General features: G+C 43.0%; 1 protein-coding gene across 5 annotated transcripts in view; it reads left to right on the top strand.

Annotated features, from left to right (window-relative positions):
* The window catches only part of ZFYVE26 (zinc finger FYVE-type containing 26), an 84,450-nt gene that overhangs the window by 62,360 nt on the left and 2,587 nt on the right, over positions 1-19,503 (top strand). Inside the window, exons 39-43 of one of the 5 annotated variants that reach the window (XR_007152914.1) lie at positions 5-64; positions 1,505-1,687; positions 2,466-2,510; positions 5,162-5,606; positions 8,704-10,133. Coding sequence is in view for 2 of the 5 variants with exons in the window: in XM_047862329.1 (XP_047718285.1) it covers positions 5-64; positions 1,505-1,687; positions 2,466-2,510; positions 5,162-5,365 (492 nt within the window). In the remaining 3 variants the exon portion in view is untranslated. Of the gene's footprint in view, positions 1-4; positions 65-1,504; positions 1,688-2,465; positions 2,511-5,161; positions 6,647-8,703; positions 10,134-19,503 lie in introns of those variants that run through there. The other 4 variants (XR_007152913.1, XR_007152915.1, XM_047862329.1 and 1 more) reach the window with 4 other exon arrangements.

Here is a 19,503-nt window from a genome sequence, read left to right as displayed (position 1 = left end):
TCAGGTCATGCTAGGAGGGAAAAATGTGGAAGATGGTTTTGGAATTGCATTCCGTGTTCTGCAGGTATGTCTTGAATCACTCAAGACTTATTCTGAGAACAGTCAGCACCTGACCACAGTTCCATGAGAGATTGTTCTTCAGAAAACTTTTATCCCAAGATAAAGCAGATTTACATATACGTCATGAATGTAGTCGAGGTGGTTACCACAGAGCAGAGTCACATTCAAGATTCTAGGACACATTGCCAAAAGCCAAGTAACCAAGGACAGATTCATCAAAAGCTATCAGGTCTAGAACAGCTCCTCACAGCTGTTCCCCTGCACAGCCCCAGCTTGTGCTCTGAAGGGAGCATGGCTGAAGGATGTGGCAGGTGGGGGGAGATGGTCCCGTGCAACAGGAAGAGCCGCAGACAGCAAGGACTGCCCCTCCACACTCCATCTGCCCAGGTGCTGGCTCAAGGAGTACCTTTCCTGTTGTTTGTGGTGAGAAGACACAGGTGCAGCTGCGGCGCTCGAGAGAGTCTGGGGCAGGCACTGAAACCACAGGGGCAGAGTTTCTACAGACCACCCCCACCACACGGTTCCATGCAGACACTCTAAGGACCGTCACTCTCTGGAGTGGAAAGAGCACACTGTGTGTCTCAAGGATCAGTGGCTTCGTGAACGATCGGACCGGTTCCTTTCTTTTCCACATATTTCAGTGTTGGAAAAGTCTCTGCACACGCAGCTACCCCTGGCGGGCAGGCAGGGCTGCAGCTCCTCCCAGACTCGGGTGAGGATTGTCCTAGACCACGACCTGACTTAAAGGGTTTATCTGGTAGTTTCCAGCAAATCAGTCCTTTGGTGAACTGGTCTGTTTCCAAACACTGAGGCATCTCTCAATAGAGCACCAAGTGTCCACGGCAGCAAATACTAACCCCCAACATCCCTTTCCTTTAAAAATTTTTTTTTTCAACGTTTATTTATTTTTGGGACAGAGACAGAGCATGAACGGGGGAGGGGCAGAGAGAGAGGGAGACACAGAATCGGAAACAGGCTCCAGGCTCTGAGCCATCAGCCCAGAGCCTGACGCGGGGCTCGAACTCCCGGACCGCGAGATCGTGACCTGGCTGAAGTCGGATGCTTAACCGACTGTGCCACCCAGGCGCCCCATCCAACATCCCTTTCCTAAGAGAAAGGTGGCTCATTAGAGAAAGAACGAACTGGGAAATTGGATTAGAATGTTTTTAGAAAGTGGCAGGCAGCAAGTTAAATATACTATTTTAGATATCAAGGTTATGATTTTTATAGTTGTTTCTAAATGTCTGCCTAATTCCAAAGAGGAACTTTTTGCTTGTTTTTGTTTGTTTGTTTGTTACGTGGTTTTTTTTTTTTTTTTTTGTCATGACTACGATCAGTATGGCTTTCTACACCAAGCATAGTGGGAGCTTTTTAAATATTGCCTTCCTTCCCCTTGCTGATGTCCTCTGCTACCCTAAGGCCATCATTCCGTGTTCTATTCTAGGACTTCCAGCTGGATGCTGCAGCGACCTACTGCAGAGCTGCCCGGCAGCTGGTGGAGAGGGAGAAATACAGTGAAATCCAACAGCTGCTCAAGTGTGTCAGTGAGTCAGGCATGGCGGCCAAAAGTGATGGGGACACCATCCTCCTCAACTGCTTGGAAGCATTCAAGAGAATTCCACCCCAGGTGCGCTCGCTTCTATACCTCTTTGCCCCTCTATCTGTTTCAGTGTCTTCATATCCCTTTCTTTATTTTTCTGTTCCCCGTAATGTACTGATAATGTACTGAAACTCTGTAAGATCCCTTCATGTTTCTGACTCCTCTGTAATGGCCTCACCCTAATCAGCCCTTCCCTGGAATAGTGGCCTCACCCTAATCAGCCTTTCCCTGAAAAGAAAATTCTTGATAATCTCTATACCTGGAAGGTGTCCCTCAATATCTATTGTCTAATATTTGCAACACTTGGAAATGTCTGTGGACGACCAATTTGAGCTTCTCCCTGTGATTGTAGAGGAGGTCAGGGTGAGTCTGTAGATGGCCTTTGAAGCATGTTGCCTATGAAATTGCCCCCCTCTGGCTTCTTTGTGGAGTTAACAAAGCCACATCCATTCATGAAGGCCAATAACAGGCCTTTTGGGAGCTGTTCTTTCTCCTCAAATTCCCCAGCTTAGTGTTATCCCTAGCTTTCCTTTGGTGCCCTAATAGCAGAAGTTGAGTTTAAGGGATGCCTGGCTGCCTCAGCCAGTGGAGCACACGACTCTTGATCTTGAGGATGTAAGAAGTTCAAGCCTTACATTGGGTGTAGAGATTACTTACAAAATGAAATCTTCAAAAAAAAAAAAAAGAAGAAGAAGTAGTAGAGTTTAACAAGAGTCAGAATGACCAGGCTAAGACTGAATTGGGCCTCAGCTCCCATGCTGGGGACTCTTCTTCCTCTCACAACTGCTATTTCTGTTCTGCACAGGAGCTGGAGGTCCTGATCCAGGCAATACACAGTGATGACAACAAGGTGAGCAGAATTTTCTCTAAACCTGGTGTTGTTCCTGAATAGCACCTTTTCACCTTTGTCCCTTGCTCCCCACAAAACCTGTACCTCAGCTTCTTTGTTATCCAGAGATGGAGCTGGGGCCCAGATGGAGGTGCAGAAGGGAGAAAACTGAGGGAGAACACACATTGACTCTGTGAGCCTTTCCTTCCCATTTCTTTATCCCCAAGACAAACATGTCCTAGGCTACTGTTGAATCTCCATTTTATATGCAGAGCTTTTCTGAGAGAGTCCTAGGAAATCCTTCATATCAGTCTTCAGGTTGACTGAATGAGGTTCTCAAAGTGGGCAGACATTTATTTATCCTGGAGGGAAAAGGGTACCCTGTACAGTAAGAAGGACACCCCACCCAACCCTTGACCAACAGATATCCATTAGTATCTCCTTCTCCAGAACAGGCCATTTCCCTGAGGTCAGTGATCTCTTCCCTGTTGAGTAGGAAATCAGTGCTTTTGCAAGGAGTGCCAACCAGCATAGAAGTGTTCCCAACTACTCTTATTTGTGCCTAACTACAGGCTAATCTAATCTGTCTGCCATCCAGAGGAAGTCCCACAGGCCAGGAGAGGCCTAGGAAAACCAAGCCAGACTGCCCTGGCCACTAGCAGTGGGAAGATCTGGCAGCTGAGTCCCTTGTGAAGAAAACTAATGTCAGGCACATGGCTCTTTTTTTCCTTTAATTTTTTTAAATGTTTATTTTTCAGAGAGAGAGAGAGAGAGAGACAAAGTATGAGTGGGGGAGGGGCAGAGACAGAGACACAGAATCCTAAGCAGACTAAAACACATGGCTCAAACTCACTAGTCATGAGACCTCAGCTGAATGTCCAACCGACTGAGCCACCCATGCACCCCTCAGGCACATGGCTTCTTATACAACCACAGAACTGCTTCCCATGGCAGTTTTGCTAGTCCCTGTACTGAATTTACCAGGCCTTCTTCAGCTGAGGGATTAGGAAGACTATGTTCTTAGCATTTCTTCATTTATGCATGCAACATCCAGATGACCTCATATTGGATAGGATTCTGATATTCTGAATTGTGAGAATTATTGTTTCAGAATCATAATGAGAATCCAGCAGCCAGGCCAGATACCCCGGTTCCCTGATCCCCAGACTGCAGACCTTTTCCAAGCCTTCAGTGAGCCTCCCCCTCAGCAGGACAGAGGCTTTGCCCTGGGAAAGACATGCATTAAAATCTAAGCAGTTGTTCTTTTTCAGGGTTTTTTTTTTTTTTCTTAGCACTTATTCTAATGCACTTAAGTGATCTTAGGCCAAGGTCTTGCCAAAAACCAGCCTTATTCAGTTCCTATTCCAGACTGTCTGGCAAAAATGCCCTCTTCCTATAGGTATGAATGTTGCCTGACAACGTATGATACTGTGTTTAACATACATAGGTGCTAAGTAGAGCCAAAGGCCTGGGTGAGAGTGAACATCATGGAGTAGCAGGTAGATACCCAAACAGCAGGACTTGATCATGATCACTTATGATCCTAGAGAATATTGGACATCTTCTAGCTTTAGCAAATTATCTGTAGCTGAGCTTCAGATGGAAAGATAGAAAGACTTCAGTGACCAAGACAAAAAAGATGGAAGATGAAATATGAAGAGAGAAGAGTCCCCTCCAACCACTAAGAGGGACTGTCACAGCAAAAAGTCAGCTGTTAGTAAAAGCTGAGGCAACTCATTAGGGCCTTGCTATTGGCTGGTGTAGCACACTGGCAAACCAGGGATGTGCTGGTGAGCTCGGGGCCCGGGAAGGTGTGGGCTCTAGTCTCCATTAAGCTGGGGATTTGTGAGATGGAAGGTCTCCAGAGTGCAGGAGAGACCACCCCTCACACCTGAAATTGAGACGCTTCTGATCCAAACAGCAAAAGTCAAGTCAGTGTGAGATTATCCCTTAGTTAGCCCTTTTCTAACTGTGTGTGTGTGTGTGTGTGTGTGTGTGTGTGTGTGTGTGTGTGTATACGTGTTCATCCCTGAACTTCCTATTACAAGATTTTAAATTCAGCAGGTTGAAACCAAAAAATAGTGAAGGAAGAATCTTTGTGCCCATCGTAAGAGAGAGATATGATGGCTCATTCATTCATTCATTCAATCATTCACTTAATGCATGTTTATTGAACACCTGCCAATGCCAGGCCATGTGCTAGGCACCAGGAGTACAAGAAGTAGAAAAAGCAGACACTATTCCTGGGGCTTACAATCTAGTCAAGGAAACAGACATCAGATAATCACCCAAACAATTATCAAATCATAACTTGTCAATGACAGTGCTGACCCAGTGCTGACCCTGAAGCTAGCAGGAAGCTGGAGAGCCCAGGATAGTGAGGAGGAGGGCCTCAGAAGGAAGAGACAGAGACCAGATTCTGCCTGCCTGCCTGCTTTTCTTCTTTTTGAAATTTTTAGGTTACTTGTAATAATTATAAAATAACAGTGTAATAGGTTAACATCCGGAATATTTGAAGAGTTGCTACGATGTAATGAAAGACAAGAACCCAATTTTTAATTTGGTAGGTGAGAAGTGCTCTCGTCTGCCAAGCTCTCTGACACAGCTGTGTGTGTGTCGCTTCAGCATTGGTGATGGTTTCCTCTTGGCTGTCTCTTATGCCCAATTGCCAGGTTCAGGCCTACCTGACATGTTGCAAACTGCGTTCTGCCTACTTGGTTGCTGTGAAGCAAGAACACTCACGGGCTGCAGCCCTTGTCCAGCAGGTGCAGCAGGCTGCCAGGAGCAGTGGGGATGCAGTAGTGCAAGACATCTGCACCCAGTGGCTTCTGACGAGCCACACCCGGAGCACCCACAGCTCAGGCTCCAGAAAGTGACCGTGTGCAGCGAGGCCTGACTACTATAGAATAGGAGAGATGGAGATGATCTCTACCTCTCCCCTCCTGTGCAGTGGGACTTCCCCGGCTCTGCCCCAGGTCGGAAAGAGCTGGATCGGACCCTACTTGCCACCTTGGGCAAGGATAGGACCTTTCACGCCACGCAAGTGCCATGTTTCTGTCAAACTGTGGGATCTACGTGTTCATCCGGAGATGGCCAGTTCTTTCTACCTCAGCGTGAGTAAGTGTGTGTGCACACTTCTGTGCACTCATGTTTACGCCTAAGCATTTCTGAACAAACAAAACTCTCCCCCACCAAAAAGAGGCACTTTACTTTAGACTTCTGCCAGTCTGCACACCTTCCCTGCGTTTTGGTTCTTAACCCGGGTCATCCTCTTTGTACACAGTTCCTTCCGTGTGGAGATGCTCAATGGCTCCTCAGAACTAGAAGGGTTTTACAGAGAATTATAGAGCAGCACCAAAAGGATTGCCTCTTTTCTTCCTTCTCTCCCCAAAATTCAGAGATGGCGAGGGGCAAGTGCTACCTGTGGAATAAAACTTCCGAGTGTGCCCTCTCACAAGCACAAGGAGTAACCATGAGTCTCTGGAAGGTAGTCTGAACAGAAGCGTCCTCAGGTGCTGGCGTCTGAAAGCTGTGGGTGCAGACAGTGAGGGGGCCAGAGCCCCACTCACCAGCAGAGGGGCACCATTGCATTCATGCTGTGGGGAAATAAAGGGGAACCTCTCCAAAAAGAATGCAGGGGGCTTGCTTACAAGCACAGAGCTGGCTTTTGTGAATATCCCTGCAGGAAAGAGAGAATGTGGCTCCCTCTTAGAGAGTCTGGGAAGAGAAATGGTAGCCAAGATCCTAGCCCTAAAATGGCTAGACTACCTGTTTGAGTTAACAGCCTGTTTGTGCTCCTTAAAATGGTCAGGAATCCACTTCCTCTTCTGTCCTGCTTCTCTACAGTCTCATCAGGACCACAGGGTGAATACACAGAGGCCTAGGGTCATTGAGAAGGCAGTACACTTCTCTGTCTTCACAGAGGGAATCAGGGTTTGGGCCTGCAGACAAGAGTCAGAACAAGGGGATAATGAAATGGTCCTGTCCAGTTGATGGAAAACCAGGTGAAGTACTCCTTTAATATGCACTGGCTTGTGTTCCCACACCAGATATGATTTTTTTTAATGTTTTATTTTATTTTTGAGAGAGAGAGAGAGAGGGAGAGAGAGAGAGAGAGAGAGCGCGCGCGCGCGCGCGCGCACACACACACACACACACACACACACACACACACACACGCATGAGTGGGGAGGGGCAGAGAGAGAGGAAGACAGAGAATCCGAAGCAGGCTCCAGGCTCTGAGCTGTCAGCACAGAGCCCAACCCGGGGCTCGAGCTTTCAGACCGTGAGATCATAACCTGAGCCGAAGTCGGACACTCAACCAACTGAGCCACCCAGGCACCCCCAGACATGATTTTAAAAGGGTCTCTTGTACTCAATGACTTGGATTTGCAAGTGAGGGCCCTAAGAAAAAGCTGCAGCTCTCAGCCTCCCACCAGCCAGAGCTCAGTCTGTTGATCTCACATCTGCTGCTGAAACAAACAGGAACTGGAAGCCAAAGTCAGTATCTCTGGTGCTTAGACCCTGTGGATTTCTTTCTGAACCAGGTTTTTTGGTAGTAAAAAAATAACCATCATGGGCATCTGTCAGATTCAAAGTTTTGGTCCTGTAGAGAAGAGAAGCTTCAAAGAAAATATTAGATCTCTTTTGGGGGAGGTTTAACAAGTCAAGTGGCTTTTCCTTCTTCGAGTCATACAATGCATCTGTCTTCCAGGAAACATCATTCCCTGGCATCCGCTTGTCCTTCTAAGTCTGCCCTCTTTGCACTGAACATAAGCACTTTATATGAATGGGTTGCAAATCTTGCAGCCCTTAATTTGGGATGTTAAAACCAGATTTTTCTGACTTTTTCCTCTAATTAGTTGAACTGTAAAATAGGTAACCATTGACTAGACTGACATAAGATGACGCTAAAGGCCTTTGAGCATCACGCTGTGGTCTCCAGGGAAAAAAAAGTACATGTTGAAGGGTTGAATGTTTTACTACAAGCAAGCCACAATAAAGTGTCTGTCCTACCAGTTTCTTGCCTTCATGACTGTTTTGTGATGTCTCGCTCTTACCCTTCCCTTCCTTTTTGCTTTGTGTTCTGTGTGAAAAGAAAACGTGGGTGGGGAAGCTCAGATGGCCTTCAATTCTTGAACTTTCTCAAAATGATTCCCATCATAACTAATGACTCTTTGGTTAGAATTCATCTCAAGTTTCCAATGTGTTCAAAACTGTGAGTGTACTCTCTACCACCAGAAAACTTTTTTTCTTCAGTTGGGTTTGTAGGTAGAAATAGGTTATACATTCATCAGGTGTAAATGGTAAGTGAAAAGTCCCTCCCATTCCTGGCCCCTCAGCCCAGTGCCTTCCCAGAGGCCATCATTGTTACCAGTTTCTAATGTGTAGTTCCAGAGCTATTTTATTGCATAAACAAACAGCAATGACTAAAGTATTCCATGGCCATATAAAGATATGCCATAATTATTTAACCATTGTCTGTTGGGTATTTTAGGTCATTGCCATATTTCACCACCACAAATTATGCTGCAGTGAATTATCTCGTCCAGAATACCCTGGGTCAGGGGTGCCTGGGTGGCTCAGTCACTTAAGCATCTGACCTCAGCTTAGGTCATGATCTCATGGCTTTTGAGTTTGAGCCCCACGTTGGGCTCTGTACTGACAGCTCAGAGCCTGGAGCCTGTTTCTGATTCTGTGTCTCCTTGTCTCTCTGCCCCTCTCCCACTCACGCTCTGTCTCTCTCTCTCTCTCTCTCTCTCTCTCTCTCTCAAAAATAAATAAACATTTTAAAATATATAAAAAAGAAAAAGAATAGCCTAGGTCAGAGGATATGTGCATTTGGCAGATATTGCCAGCTGTCTTCCAAAGAGATCATACCAATTAAACTCTCCCACCAGCAGTATATAGGACAGAGCCTGCTTTCTCACACCCTTGTCTCAGTAGATCCCAAACTTTGTAGCTCTTTGCCAGTCTGGTAAATGAAAAATTTGGTACTCTGAAAAGTTTTTTAAAGCTATTCGTCATTTTTCAAATTGTGTGTATCTTTTTAATGTCAACCAAATTATGAATCTTCAAAACCAAGCATAGGGTCTTTGCAGAAAGTAGAACTCAAATTTAGCTTGTTTTCTTGCCATCCTCTTAGAGCGTGTGTTTGCAGTATAATGCTTGAGCCATGGACTTTAACGTTGCTGCCGTTATCTCCTTTCTCCAGAAACTTATCTCCTCGAATTTCTCTTTAAAGAAGAACAACAACAGCAACTTCAGAAACAAACACAACAAATAAAAACTGATGAAAGTGGACCTGAAAATTATCTGTTATGGACATGGCACAAGATGTGTCACAACACAGATAATTAGAACACCCAATCTAAATCTAGGATATGGGACCACGGACTATGTTTAGAAACCTGAGACACTCCAGAGTTACCAGATATCTTTGGCTGGAGCTTAAACAAAGCAGGTCAAATGCTATTAGACTCTCTTCATACCCAAGCAACCAAATATCAATAGTCACATAACCCAAAGGTTATGGCCTTTTCTTGGTCATCATCCTCTCTTCTACAGTAATAATGTTGACTGACCCATTAAAACTTCCAGTTCTTTTACAACAAATTCATTCCACATGTGATTACCAAAAGGCTTCTCCGGTGGAATCCTTTCCTGTTCCATTTCTTCATGTTGTTATTTCTTTCACCACCTACCAGTCTCTGGTCTGCCATTATCAAAACCCTTTCTTCAGGCTCATTTTAAGTGCCATTTCCTCTACAAATTACTTGCTTCTCGGGCTATACTTCCTCTTCATGCCACTTAAAGGCTAAAATTCTTCAAAGTTCTATCCATTCTCTCTTGACATTTAATACTCTCCCATACCATCCCATAACTTCAGCAGTCATCTTGGTTGGCTGAGTTCTAAACCAAATTTGTCCCTCTTAACTCCTTTCCACATCACACCTGCCTTTTGATTGCTTCTTGAAGTCACCCACGTGGCTAACCTGTAACTAAAAATATCAAGTCCAAAATGGAACACATTCTATTCCACCTACAAACCTGATCTTCCTCCTTTGATGAATATTGGTATTACTGTTATTACCGTTATGCATGCTGCCGGGGTTAGCAACCTCAGGGTTTCTCTGTATTGACTATTCACCCTCCTCATTCAAACATTTAGATACTTACCTCAAAAATAAATACCTCAAATACCTCAAAAACAAGTAAATAAACATTAAAAATATATATAAATAAACGAAAGATCTGATGGTGGCCTAAGGAAATCTATGATCTAAGAGGCAGACAAAGGAGGAGCAACTGGGCAAGAGATCCCAGAGGGAGGAGGAAAACCAGGAGAATGGAGGTTATAGAAGTCAAGGAAGTAAGTGTTGACTTCCAGTTTCCACATGGCTCTTTTTACTCTTGAAAACCACCTCCAAAGAGCCAAGGAGAAACAAACTAAACAAACATACTTCCAAACAGAAACTCTATCTTTGATAAACTAGGAGACAACTGTTAAGAAAAATTCACAGGTCGCCTGGGTGGCTCAGTTGATTGAGTCTGATTTTAGCTCAGGTCATGATCCCAGGGTCATGAGATCAAACCCCACATCGGGCACCATGCTGAGCGTGGAGCCTGCTTAAGAGTCTCTCTCTCTCCCTCCCTCCCTCCCTCCCTCTCTCTCTCTGCTCCTCCTCTGCTCGCTCGAATGCTCTCTTTGCTCTCAAATAAAATTTTTTAAAAATCACAATATGAAGATTTTTAAATGGATGGAGAGACACCTCTTCTGCTGTAGAAGGTGGAAAGGAAAAAAATATGAGTGGGATACAGATAAGTTTGCTGGTTTGGTAGCAGAAGGAGGGAGTTTATGACTAATGGCTTCCATGTTCTCTATGAAGTCAGAGGAAAAATCACCTGTTAAGAGCTCAGGTTTGCTGGTGGGTTGAGTAACTTGAGAAGTTAGAGAAGACATGAACTATGTGTGTGTTGTGAGCTCAGAGGCAGTATACTGTGACGTTTTTGAAGCTTATGTGGGCCTCTGTGAGTAAAGGAGTCACTGAGAGTTGTATTGTGGGCTAGGGGGTAGAGGGACAGGTTTCTGTTAGCATTTTTATGCGAGTATTGCTAGTAAATTGCCTAAAGAGATCTCAGAGGACCTTAAATTCCCATGGCTCATGGTTTGGGTTTGTTGGGGGTTTTTTCCCTTTTTTTCTCATTCTAAATCAGCATCCATTTTTGTACCAAATTTTGTGTCTGTAATTTTGTATTCTCTTCTTAAAGGTGGTCCCACAAGTTGTCTAAGCTTCCATGGATCCATCCTTTACTGTGGGGGAACAAGTGATCAGGTAGCACTAAAGTCAGCTGGCACTGATGACCAGCAATTGATGATCTGGTGGTCCTGCCAGGTTGAGTAATGTCCTCCAGTAGCATATAGAAATTGGAGAGTTGGATTCTTCCAGGCTTGGCTTTTGCCAGATCGGTGTGATCATGGGACAGGGGAATTGGCAAGGGGAGCTGGAGAAGGAAGTTGTGGTTGGGATGTTGGAAGGTAACCTATCAGAGGAGCGGCAAGTTCATGTGTTGACAAGGTGTCCAGGTGTGGTCCTTGTCATGGGAAAGGGAGACTAAAGAGGAGTGGAGAAGATCAGAGCTGAGGAAGTCAAGAAACTGAATCTGCGTGGACATACAGCACACTTTGAAACACTGGTGCTTTGGGCAACCCATAGGCACCCACGATTATCACCCTCCTACAGTATCATGACGCTATCTGAGTTAGATACGTCCTGTCTGATCACACTCTCTCAAACACTTTATGAGGCAAACGTCTCATATGTTCAGTAAACACTCGATCTTTCTTTCATGCCACATTGAAATTAAACCTCTATGGTAGACAAGGGCCCTGGCATATGAAAGGGGCCTCTTTTTTGAGAATTCCCAGAGCTGGACTGCCAGTGCCCATCTCAGAGCTATGTGAACAGTAGTGCCCTTAGACCCCGGCAAGAAGTGCTTCTTCTCAGTCACGCACTTTTAAAAGCCCTACATTTCACAAAAACGCACATAAAAGCAGTAAATTTATGGGGCGCCTGGGTGGCTCAGTCAGTTAAGCATAAGCAACAACTTCGGCTCAGGTCATAATCTCTCGGTTCATGAGTTGAAGCCCCTCGTCAGGCTCTGTGCTGACAGCTCAGAGCCTGGAACCTGCTTCGGATTCTGTGTCTCCCTCTCTCTCTGCTCCTTCCCCACTTGTGCTCTGTCTCTCAAAAATAAATAAACATTAAAAAAATAATAATAAAATTTTTAAAAAGCAGTAAATTTATTTCCGAACATATGGACATCTCTGTTACTTGGGCTCTGGTGCTTAGTTCAGACTTAACACAACTTGACACCCTCAAGATAAGCTCTCGTGCTGAACACTATAAAAGCCCCCAGGGAAACAAGTCATGGCTGCTTCAGAGTTCGGGAAGGATTTGAACAGAGGAAGCAACTGGGGACAATAAAGGCCAATTGGGCACATTGTTTCTCAGCATGAGTATTAGAGATGCTTGCATTAAAATGGGTATTGGGGCGCCTGGGTGGCTCAGTTGGTTAAGCATCCAACTTCGGCTTTGGCTTAGGTCATGATCTCACAGTTTGTGAGTTCAAGCCCGGGTCTGGGTCTGCGCTGACAGCATGGAGTTTGCTTTGAGCTCTGTGTCTCCATCTCTGTCTGCCCCTCCCCCACTCTCTATCTTTCTGTCTCTCTTCCTCTGTCTCTCTTTCCAAAATGAATAAACATTTAAAAAATGGGTATCATTTTCAGTAGTGCTGAGTGTATTTTTTCTTATCTCTTCGTATTCCAGTGTGTGTATGTTTGCAACACTTGTATCTGGAAGCTAAATAATAAACAATTCATTTTACCTTTAAATTGATAGATGTGTGGGTGTAGAGGAAACAAGAATGAAGTATAATATCCATTGTTTACACTGGCAACAAAATGGACATTGAATAGTGTTTTGTTTTCTTTTGTTTTAGTTTGTTTTGAGAGAGAGGGAGGGAATGAGCAGGAAAGAGGTGGAGTGAGAGGGGGACAGAGGATCTAAAGTGGGCCCTGTGCTGACAGCAGAGAGCCCAATGCAGGGCTCCAACTTATGAATTGTGAGATCATAATCTGAGCCAAAGTTGGACACTTACTCCACTGAACCAGGTGCCCCAGAATCTTGAATAGTTTTATTTTTATAAAAATTCATAGAATTAAATTTTCTTTAAAAAAAATTTTTTTTAACGTTTATTTATTTTTGAGAAAGAGACAGAGTGAGAATGGGGAAGGGACAGAGAGGGAGACAAAGAATCCGAAGCATAGAATTAAATTTTCAAAAGCTTAAAGATTTAGCTTTACTTAAATAAACTTTATTTAAAATGTTGATATTCATAGCTATACTGTATTTTGCCCTTTAATTTGGGTATATAATTTAAATATTCTAGAAGAAAATAACGTAAGACATTTAAAGTAATTTTTATTTTTGCATTTCTTTAATTTACATTTTTATGAAAGCATATTTAAATTGCATTGATTTTAAATACAATTACATTTTGTATTTTTTAAATTCTTTAGGTAACTAATAATAACTTCCACTAGAACATAAAATATTGGATGATTACAACAACATAATTAGTGATTTTATTGAGATGAAAGCCACGTGGAGCAGAGCCACCCCTCACTTTTACCCCATTGGACTGTGAAATGAATAAGAAATAAGTTTTTATTGTATTAATCCAGTAAAGATTAGCATTGTTTGTTACAGCAGTTAATCTACTCCTCCTATCAGAACAAGTTGTACGTCATGTTCTTTGATCTTCTCAGCTGATTGTTTTGGTTAAGAGATATCATATGTCCATATGTAGAAAAAATAGATTATACACAAACTAAAACTTGGATAAACACCTGTGAAAGTATTATAGCCACAACTACTGACACTCTCTACTAGGATGTTAGATTAATTAACCTTGTTGAGACTGAAGTTAGTGAAAAATGACAAATCTGTGGAGTGTAGAAAAATATACTGAAAGCAGAGTCAAAATGTCACTTTACCGGTAAGGAAATTGGAGGTGATGAAAGTAGGTCAGGAAGACATCTGCCTTAGGTCAGGAGTAATGATGGGGGGAATATATGTAAAAAATGACAGAATTTGGGGCATCTTGATGAGCTCAACCATTTAAGCATCCCACCCTTGATCTTAGCTCAGGTCTCAATCTCAGGGTTGTGAGCTCAAGCCCCACACTGGGCTCCACACTGGGCACAAAGCCTTCTAAAAAAAAAAAAAAGGAAAAACTGGCAGAACATTAGCATTTTTATATGGCCCAACACAATAATGTTGTATCAGGACATCGATTTCAACAATAAAGACCATTTGTTGTGTCCTATGACAATAAGTCACAAGGGAGGATAGTTCCAGACTTGGTTAATTCCGTGACTCACTAATTTATCATCAGCACCCCAGGTCCTTTCCACCTTTCCCTCTACCATTCTCAGCATGTGAGCTTAGTCTTTGGACCACCTCAGCTCCACTCGTGACTCAAGATAATTGCAGTGGTTCAGATATCATATTCAGCCATGACAACATCCAATAGAAGAAGACAAAAAATTTCTTCCTGTGTCTCACTTTTTGGTCAATGTGGAAGCCTCTACCAGAAGTTACCAATAAGTATCCTTCCATATCCCATGGGCCATGATTGAGTCACATGCCTTTTCCATAACTAATTACTTCCAAAGGAATTGTGATCACCATGATTGCCTTGGACCAGCAGTCCAAGGACCTTTGCCCAAGAATACAACAATTAAATATGAATCTCTGAGGTAAGACCTAGGCATTGGCATTTTATGTTTTAAAATACACCTAGGGTTGGGCACCTAGCCTGGGTGACTCAGTAGGTTGAGTGTGCAACTTTGGCTCAGGTCATGATCTCACCATCTGTGGGTTCAAGCCCCGCCTCGGGCTCTGTGCTGACAGCCCAGAGCCTGGAGCCTGCTTCAGATTCTGTCTCCCTCTTTCTCTGCCCCTCCCCCACTTGCTCTCTGTCTCTCTGTCTCTCTGTCTTTCAAAAATAAACATTAAAAAAATAATTTAAAAAAAATTTTAAATACACCTAGGGTTGAGAACACCACAATGAGTTAATCAGTCAACACCAGTCACAGACACAGTGGCAGCCCACAGTGTCTACTGAAAGTATTAATTTTTACTCATTAGTGTATAGTTGACGTGTAGTATTATTTTCAAGTGTGCAACAGTGATTCAACATTTATATACATTAAGCAGTGGTCACGGTGATAAGGATAGCTACCATCTGCCACCATACAAAGTTGTTACATATTATTGACTATATTCCCTATGCTGTACGTTAAATCCTCATTGTTTATTTGTTTTATAACTGGAAGTTTTTGCCTTTTTATCTCTTTCACCTGTTTCACTCATCTTCCCCCCCACCTGCCCACCTCCTTCTGGTAACCACTAGATAGTTCTCTGTACCTGAGTCTGTTTCTTTTTTTTTCTTTTTTTTTTTTAATTTTTTATGTCTATTTTTGAGAGAGAAAGAGAGAGCACAAGCAAGGGAGGGACAGAGAGAGGGGGAGGGACAGAAAGAGAGGGAGACAGAATCCGAAGCAGGGTCCAGGCTCTGAGCTGTCAGCACAGAGCCTGACACGGGGCTCGAACCCACAAACTGTGAGATCATGACCTGAGCTGAAATTGGATGTTTAACCGATTGAGCCACCCAGGCGCCCCATCTGAGTCTGTTTCTGTTTTGTTAGTTTATTTATTTTGTTTTTTAGTTTGCACATACAAGCAAAATCATACGGTATTTATCTTTCTCTGACTTATTTTACTTAGCATAATATCCTCCAGGTCTGTCAGTGTTGTCACAGATGGCAACATTTCATTCTTTTTATAGCTGAGTAATAGTCCACTATGTATGTATACACCACCTCTTTATTCACTCATCTATCTGTGGACACTTGGGTTGCTTCTGTGTCTTGGCTATTGTAAATAATCTTGCAATGAACATAGGGGTGCATATACCATTTTGAATGAGTGTTTCTGTTTTCACATAAATACTCAGAAGTAGAATTGCTGGATTATATAGCAGTTCGTTTTGTTTTGTTTTTTTGGTAGTTCTATTTTTAAGTTTTTCAGGAACTCCATACTCTGCTGCACTAATTTGCATTCCCACCAGCAGGAAATCATTAATTTCTAATTTCCAAGTAAAATATTCTGGTTTGTTTTTTTTTTTAATGAAATGTATGTTCTATCAATCCTTCCCAGGGGCAACCTCTTTTGTATTCATTAGATATGATTTTAGACCTTTTTCTGTGTTTTTACAAACTTACATATGCACCCACAGAAAATATATGGTATCTTGTTATATGTGTGTAATCTTTAAATATAAATCTTATCACCTGCACACATTCATCATTCTTCTATTCACCAATGTAGCCAATAACTCATGTCTGTATGTATATATGTGTGTGTATAATTTTTAATTATTTTTGGAGTAGTTATCCCAAAAGCAAGTATACTAATACTCCATTGTATGATTATATCAAAGATTAATTTTCCCCAATTGGACACTTCGATTGTTTCCAACTTTTTGCTAGTACAAAAAAATGCCTCTTTGCATATATACACTAATGTTACTATAGATACTAAGAAGCAGAATTTTCTGAGAAGTGGCTTCACCATTTCTTCCACTCATATCAGCAGTATATAAAAATACCTATTTCCTAGACTTTTATCAACATTTGCTAAGCTCTGTCCTTTTTGACAATCTATTGAAAAATGATACTGTTATTGTTTTAATTTGTAGTTCCCTGATAACTACTAAGATACATTGGCCATTTTTATTTCTTTTTTTTTTTAATGTCTTTTTTTAACATTTATTCATTTTTGAGAGACAGAGCACGAGCAGGGCAGGGCAGAGAGAGAGAGAGATGAGACACAGAATCTGAAGCAGACTCCAGGCTCTGAGCTGTCAGCACACTGTGAGATCTCACAGACTGTGAGAACCCACAAACTGTGAGATCATGACCTGAGCCAAAGGCAGATGCTTAACCAACTGAGCCACCCAAGCGCCCCTGGCCATTTTTATTTCTTCTGTGAATTTCCTGCTTCTATCTTTTTTTTTAATTTTTTTTTTTACATTTATTTATTTTTGAGAGACAGAGAGAGACAGAGCACAAGTGGGGGAGGGGCAGAGAGAGAAGGAGACACAGAATCCGAAGCAGGCTCCAGGCTCTGAACTGTCAGCATAGAGCCTGACACCGGGCTCGAACTCACAAACTGTGAGATCATGACCTGAGCCAAAGTTGGACGCTTAACCGATTGAGCCACCCAGGGTGCCCCTTGCTTATATCTTTTTTAAAATGCATTTCTTTTATTTTTTTTTTTTTAAGTAATCTCTATGCCAAATGTGGGCTTGAACTCATGACGTCAACATCAAGAGTCATATGCTCTACTGACTGAACCAGCCAGGTGCCCCCCTCCTGTTTATATCTTTTGAAAGTACTCTGTCAGGTATTCTATCTTGTTCTTATTGAGAAGTAAAAGTTCTTTATATAATATGGCCACCACTTTTGTATCTGATATACATCTGTCACTGCAGCAGATGCCGTGGCATGCCAACCAGATTCCCCACTTCAGAAATGAAACACCTATACCCCAGATGCTGAGAGTGTTGGCAGCTAACAGCTCTCAGCTGTGTGTCTCTCTCTCTAGAACTTACCCTCATCAGAAAGAGCCACCTTGCCCAGGTTATGTCCCCTCCCTGGAAGCTGTCCACATCCAGTAACTGGGCAGTGTGGGTCTATAAAGGCCACCCTTCTTTCCTCAATCCAAGATAACTCAGTTCCAGAGCCCCCTGTGGGTTTAGGATCGTCTAAGCCTTTGTTGTGACTGCACCACTGTTCCACTCCACCCTCTGCCCAACCCTGTTTCCATTACACCCCATGGTTATTGTTCCCAAGAATACTCCCAGCAAGCTCCCTGTGTGCTAATGTCCATCTCAAAGCCTATTTCCCAGTATACCTGGCCTGCATTACACATGTTTACCAATATCACTTGAGTTTTAACGTTATTTCTGGTGTGTTATTTTTTTATTATCTATTTATTTTAAATGTTTATTTTTGAGAGAGAGAGAGAGCATAAGCCAGGGAGAGGCAGAGAGAGAGGGACACAGAGGATCGGAAGCGGCGCTCTGTGCTGACAGCAGAGAGCCCAATGTGGGGCTCAAACTCATAAACCATGAGATCATGACCTGAGCTGAAGTCGATGCCTAACAGACTGAGCCACCCAGGCACCCCATCTGGTGTGTGTTTTAGATGTATCCCTTTTTTCCCGTATGCATTTTGCTTTTCATGTCTTAAAAAGGCCTTCCCTATTCTAAGGGCTTAAAGATATTCTCCTACATTTTCTTCTAATATTTTTGCTTTTTTTGCGTGAAATAGAGAATCTAACCTTATGTTTTCATTTAGATAGTTATTTGTCTAACATTATTGAATAGTCCATGTTTTTCTCATTGATGTGAAATGCCACCTCTACATTTGTCACATCCTTACATTACTCTTCCCCCTTACCATAGCTAAATACTATGTGTGAGCATCTGACCCCTGCCAAACCTGAGGTTCTTTTAATACGAAATATAGAAAATTGCTGCAGTGTCTCTTTAATGATGGACTCCACGAGGTGTGAGGCTTGACAGTTTTCAACAGTCAAGCTTCTTGCCACTTAACTCTGAAGTGAAGTCCACATCCAAAGAAAAGCAAATATTGTAGAGAAGGAGGCATGGTGATGCTTGATGCTTGAGTTCTGGTTATTTCTGAGATTCATCCCTGCCCTTTCCCACTATTCATATCCAACCCTTCCTTGAATTTATGAGCAAACTATTCTGCTTTTTGGCTTAAGCTTGCTCAAAATGGATGTCTAGCTTGTAGCCAAAACAGGCCAAATACACACGGTGTGTCTGCCAAGGCTCAGAGGCATAGCAACACGGAGTACAGAGCTGAGTTGGACAAGGGCTAGGTGTCAGCCAAAATCTGTGACAGCTAGTCATCACTTAGGTCATCTGTGCCCTGGAACTGTTTGCTTCTTGACTTTTATGTTTCTTCGGTTTCCTTTTCCTCTAGTTTCCCAGACAAGTTTCGTCTTTACGAAATTTAGGCAGGTCTCAGTTGAGTCAAAGGGAAAAATTTTCCACACCTGGGCTAGGCTAGGTAAGGGTTTCCAAGCATAACAGAAGCCAGGATCATGAAGGCAGTGGGCCTGGAGCAGCTAGAGAAGAACCTCAGGGCAGAGAAGTCCGGGATGACTGTAATCCCTGAGTCCTCCTCCACAGGATCTTGTCTCCCGTATCCTGAGGGGCACTCTGCCAGGCAGGAAGGCATATCCATAGCATGAGTAAAGTGGAAGGAAAATGGCCTCTGTGGTCATGGGAGAAACTGAGAAGTGGAGGTTGAATGATGATAACCCATCCACTCCCAGTGTTGTTTGTGCTGGGCCAGGGCCTTTCCCTTGCTTGGTTGGTAACTTGGGACAAGTCTTTCTAAAAAGATGACAGGAGGCCAGGGCTGGCACTTGTTCCTTGTCTAGGTTGAACAGACTAGACAAAGCTGGTGTTGAGCAGGAACCTATACGGAGGCACGATGAAGTCTGAGCACATGGCAGTTACAGAGAAGTAGGGCTGAGAGAGGTTGTGTCTCACAGGAGCACCTGAAGGCCACGAGAAATGGTTGAGTCTGGATCCGAACAAGGGGAACAACTATTGTTTTATATTATGAAAATACCAACAACATGTAAATCAATATACACACCTAATTTTTTCCCTCATTTTTAGCATTCTTTGCTGTTCAGTGCTCATATATTTGGTGTTAGGCACAAATGCATCCAACTATCTGAAATAGGATAGAAAACTTCAGATTGAAAATATTTTCCCTGACCAAATAACACTTCACAGGTTTCTTTAAGTGAGAGGCAGTGTAGTATTGTGGTTAGGAGCAACT

The sequence above is a fragment of the Prionailurus viverrinus genome, chromosome B3, assembly GCF_022837055.1.
Source record: "Prionailurus viverrinus isolate Anna chromosome B3, UM_Priviv_1.0, whole genome shotgun sequence".
Classification (NCBI taxonomy): Eukaryota; Metazoa; Chordata; class Mammalia; order Carnivora; family Felidae; genus Prionailurus; species Prionailurus viverrinus.
This window is presented reverse-complemented; position numbering and strand designations above follow the sequence as displayed.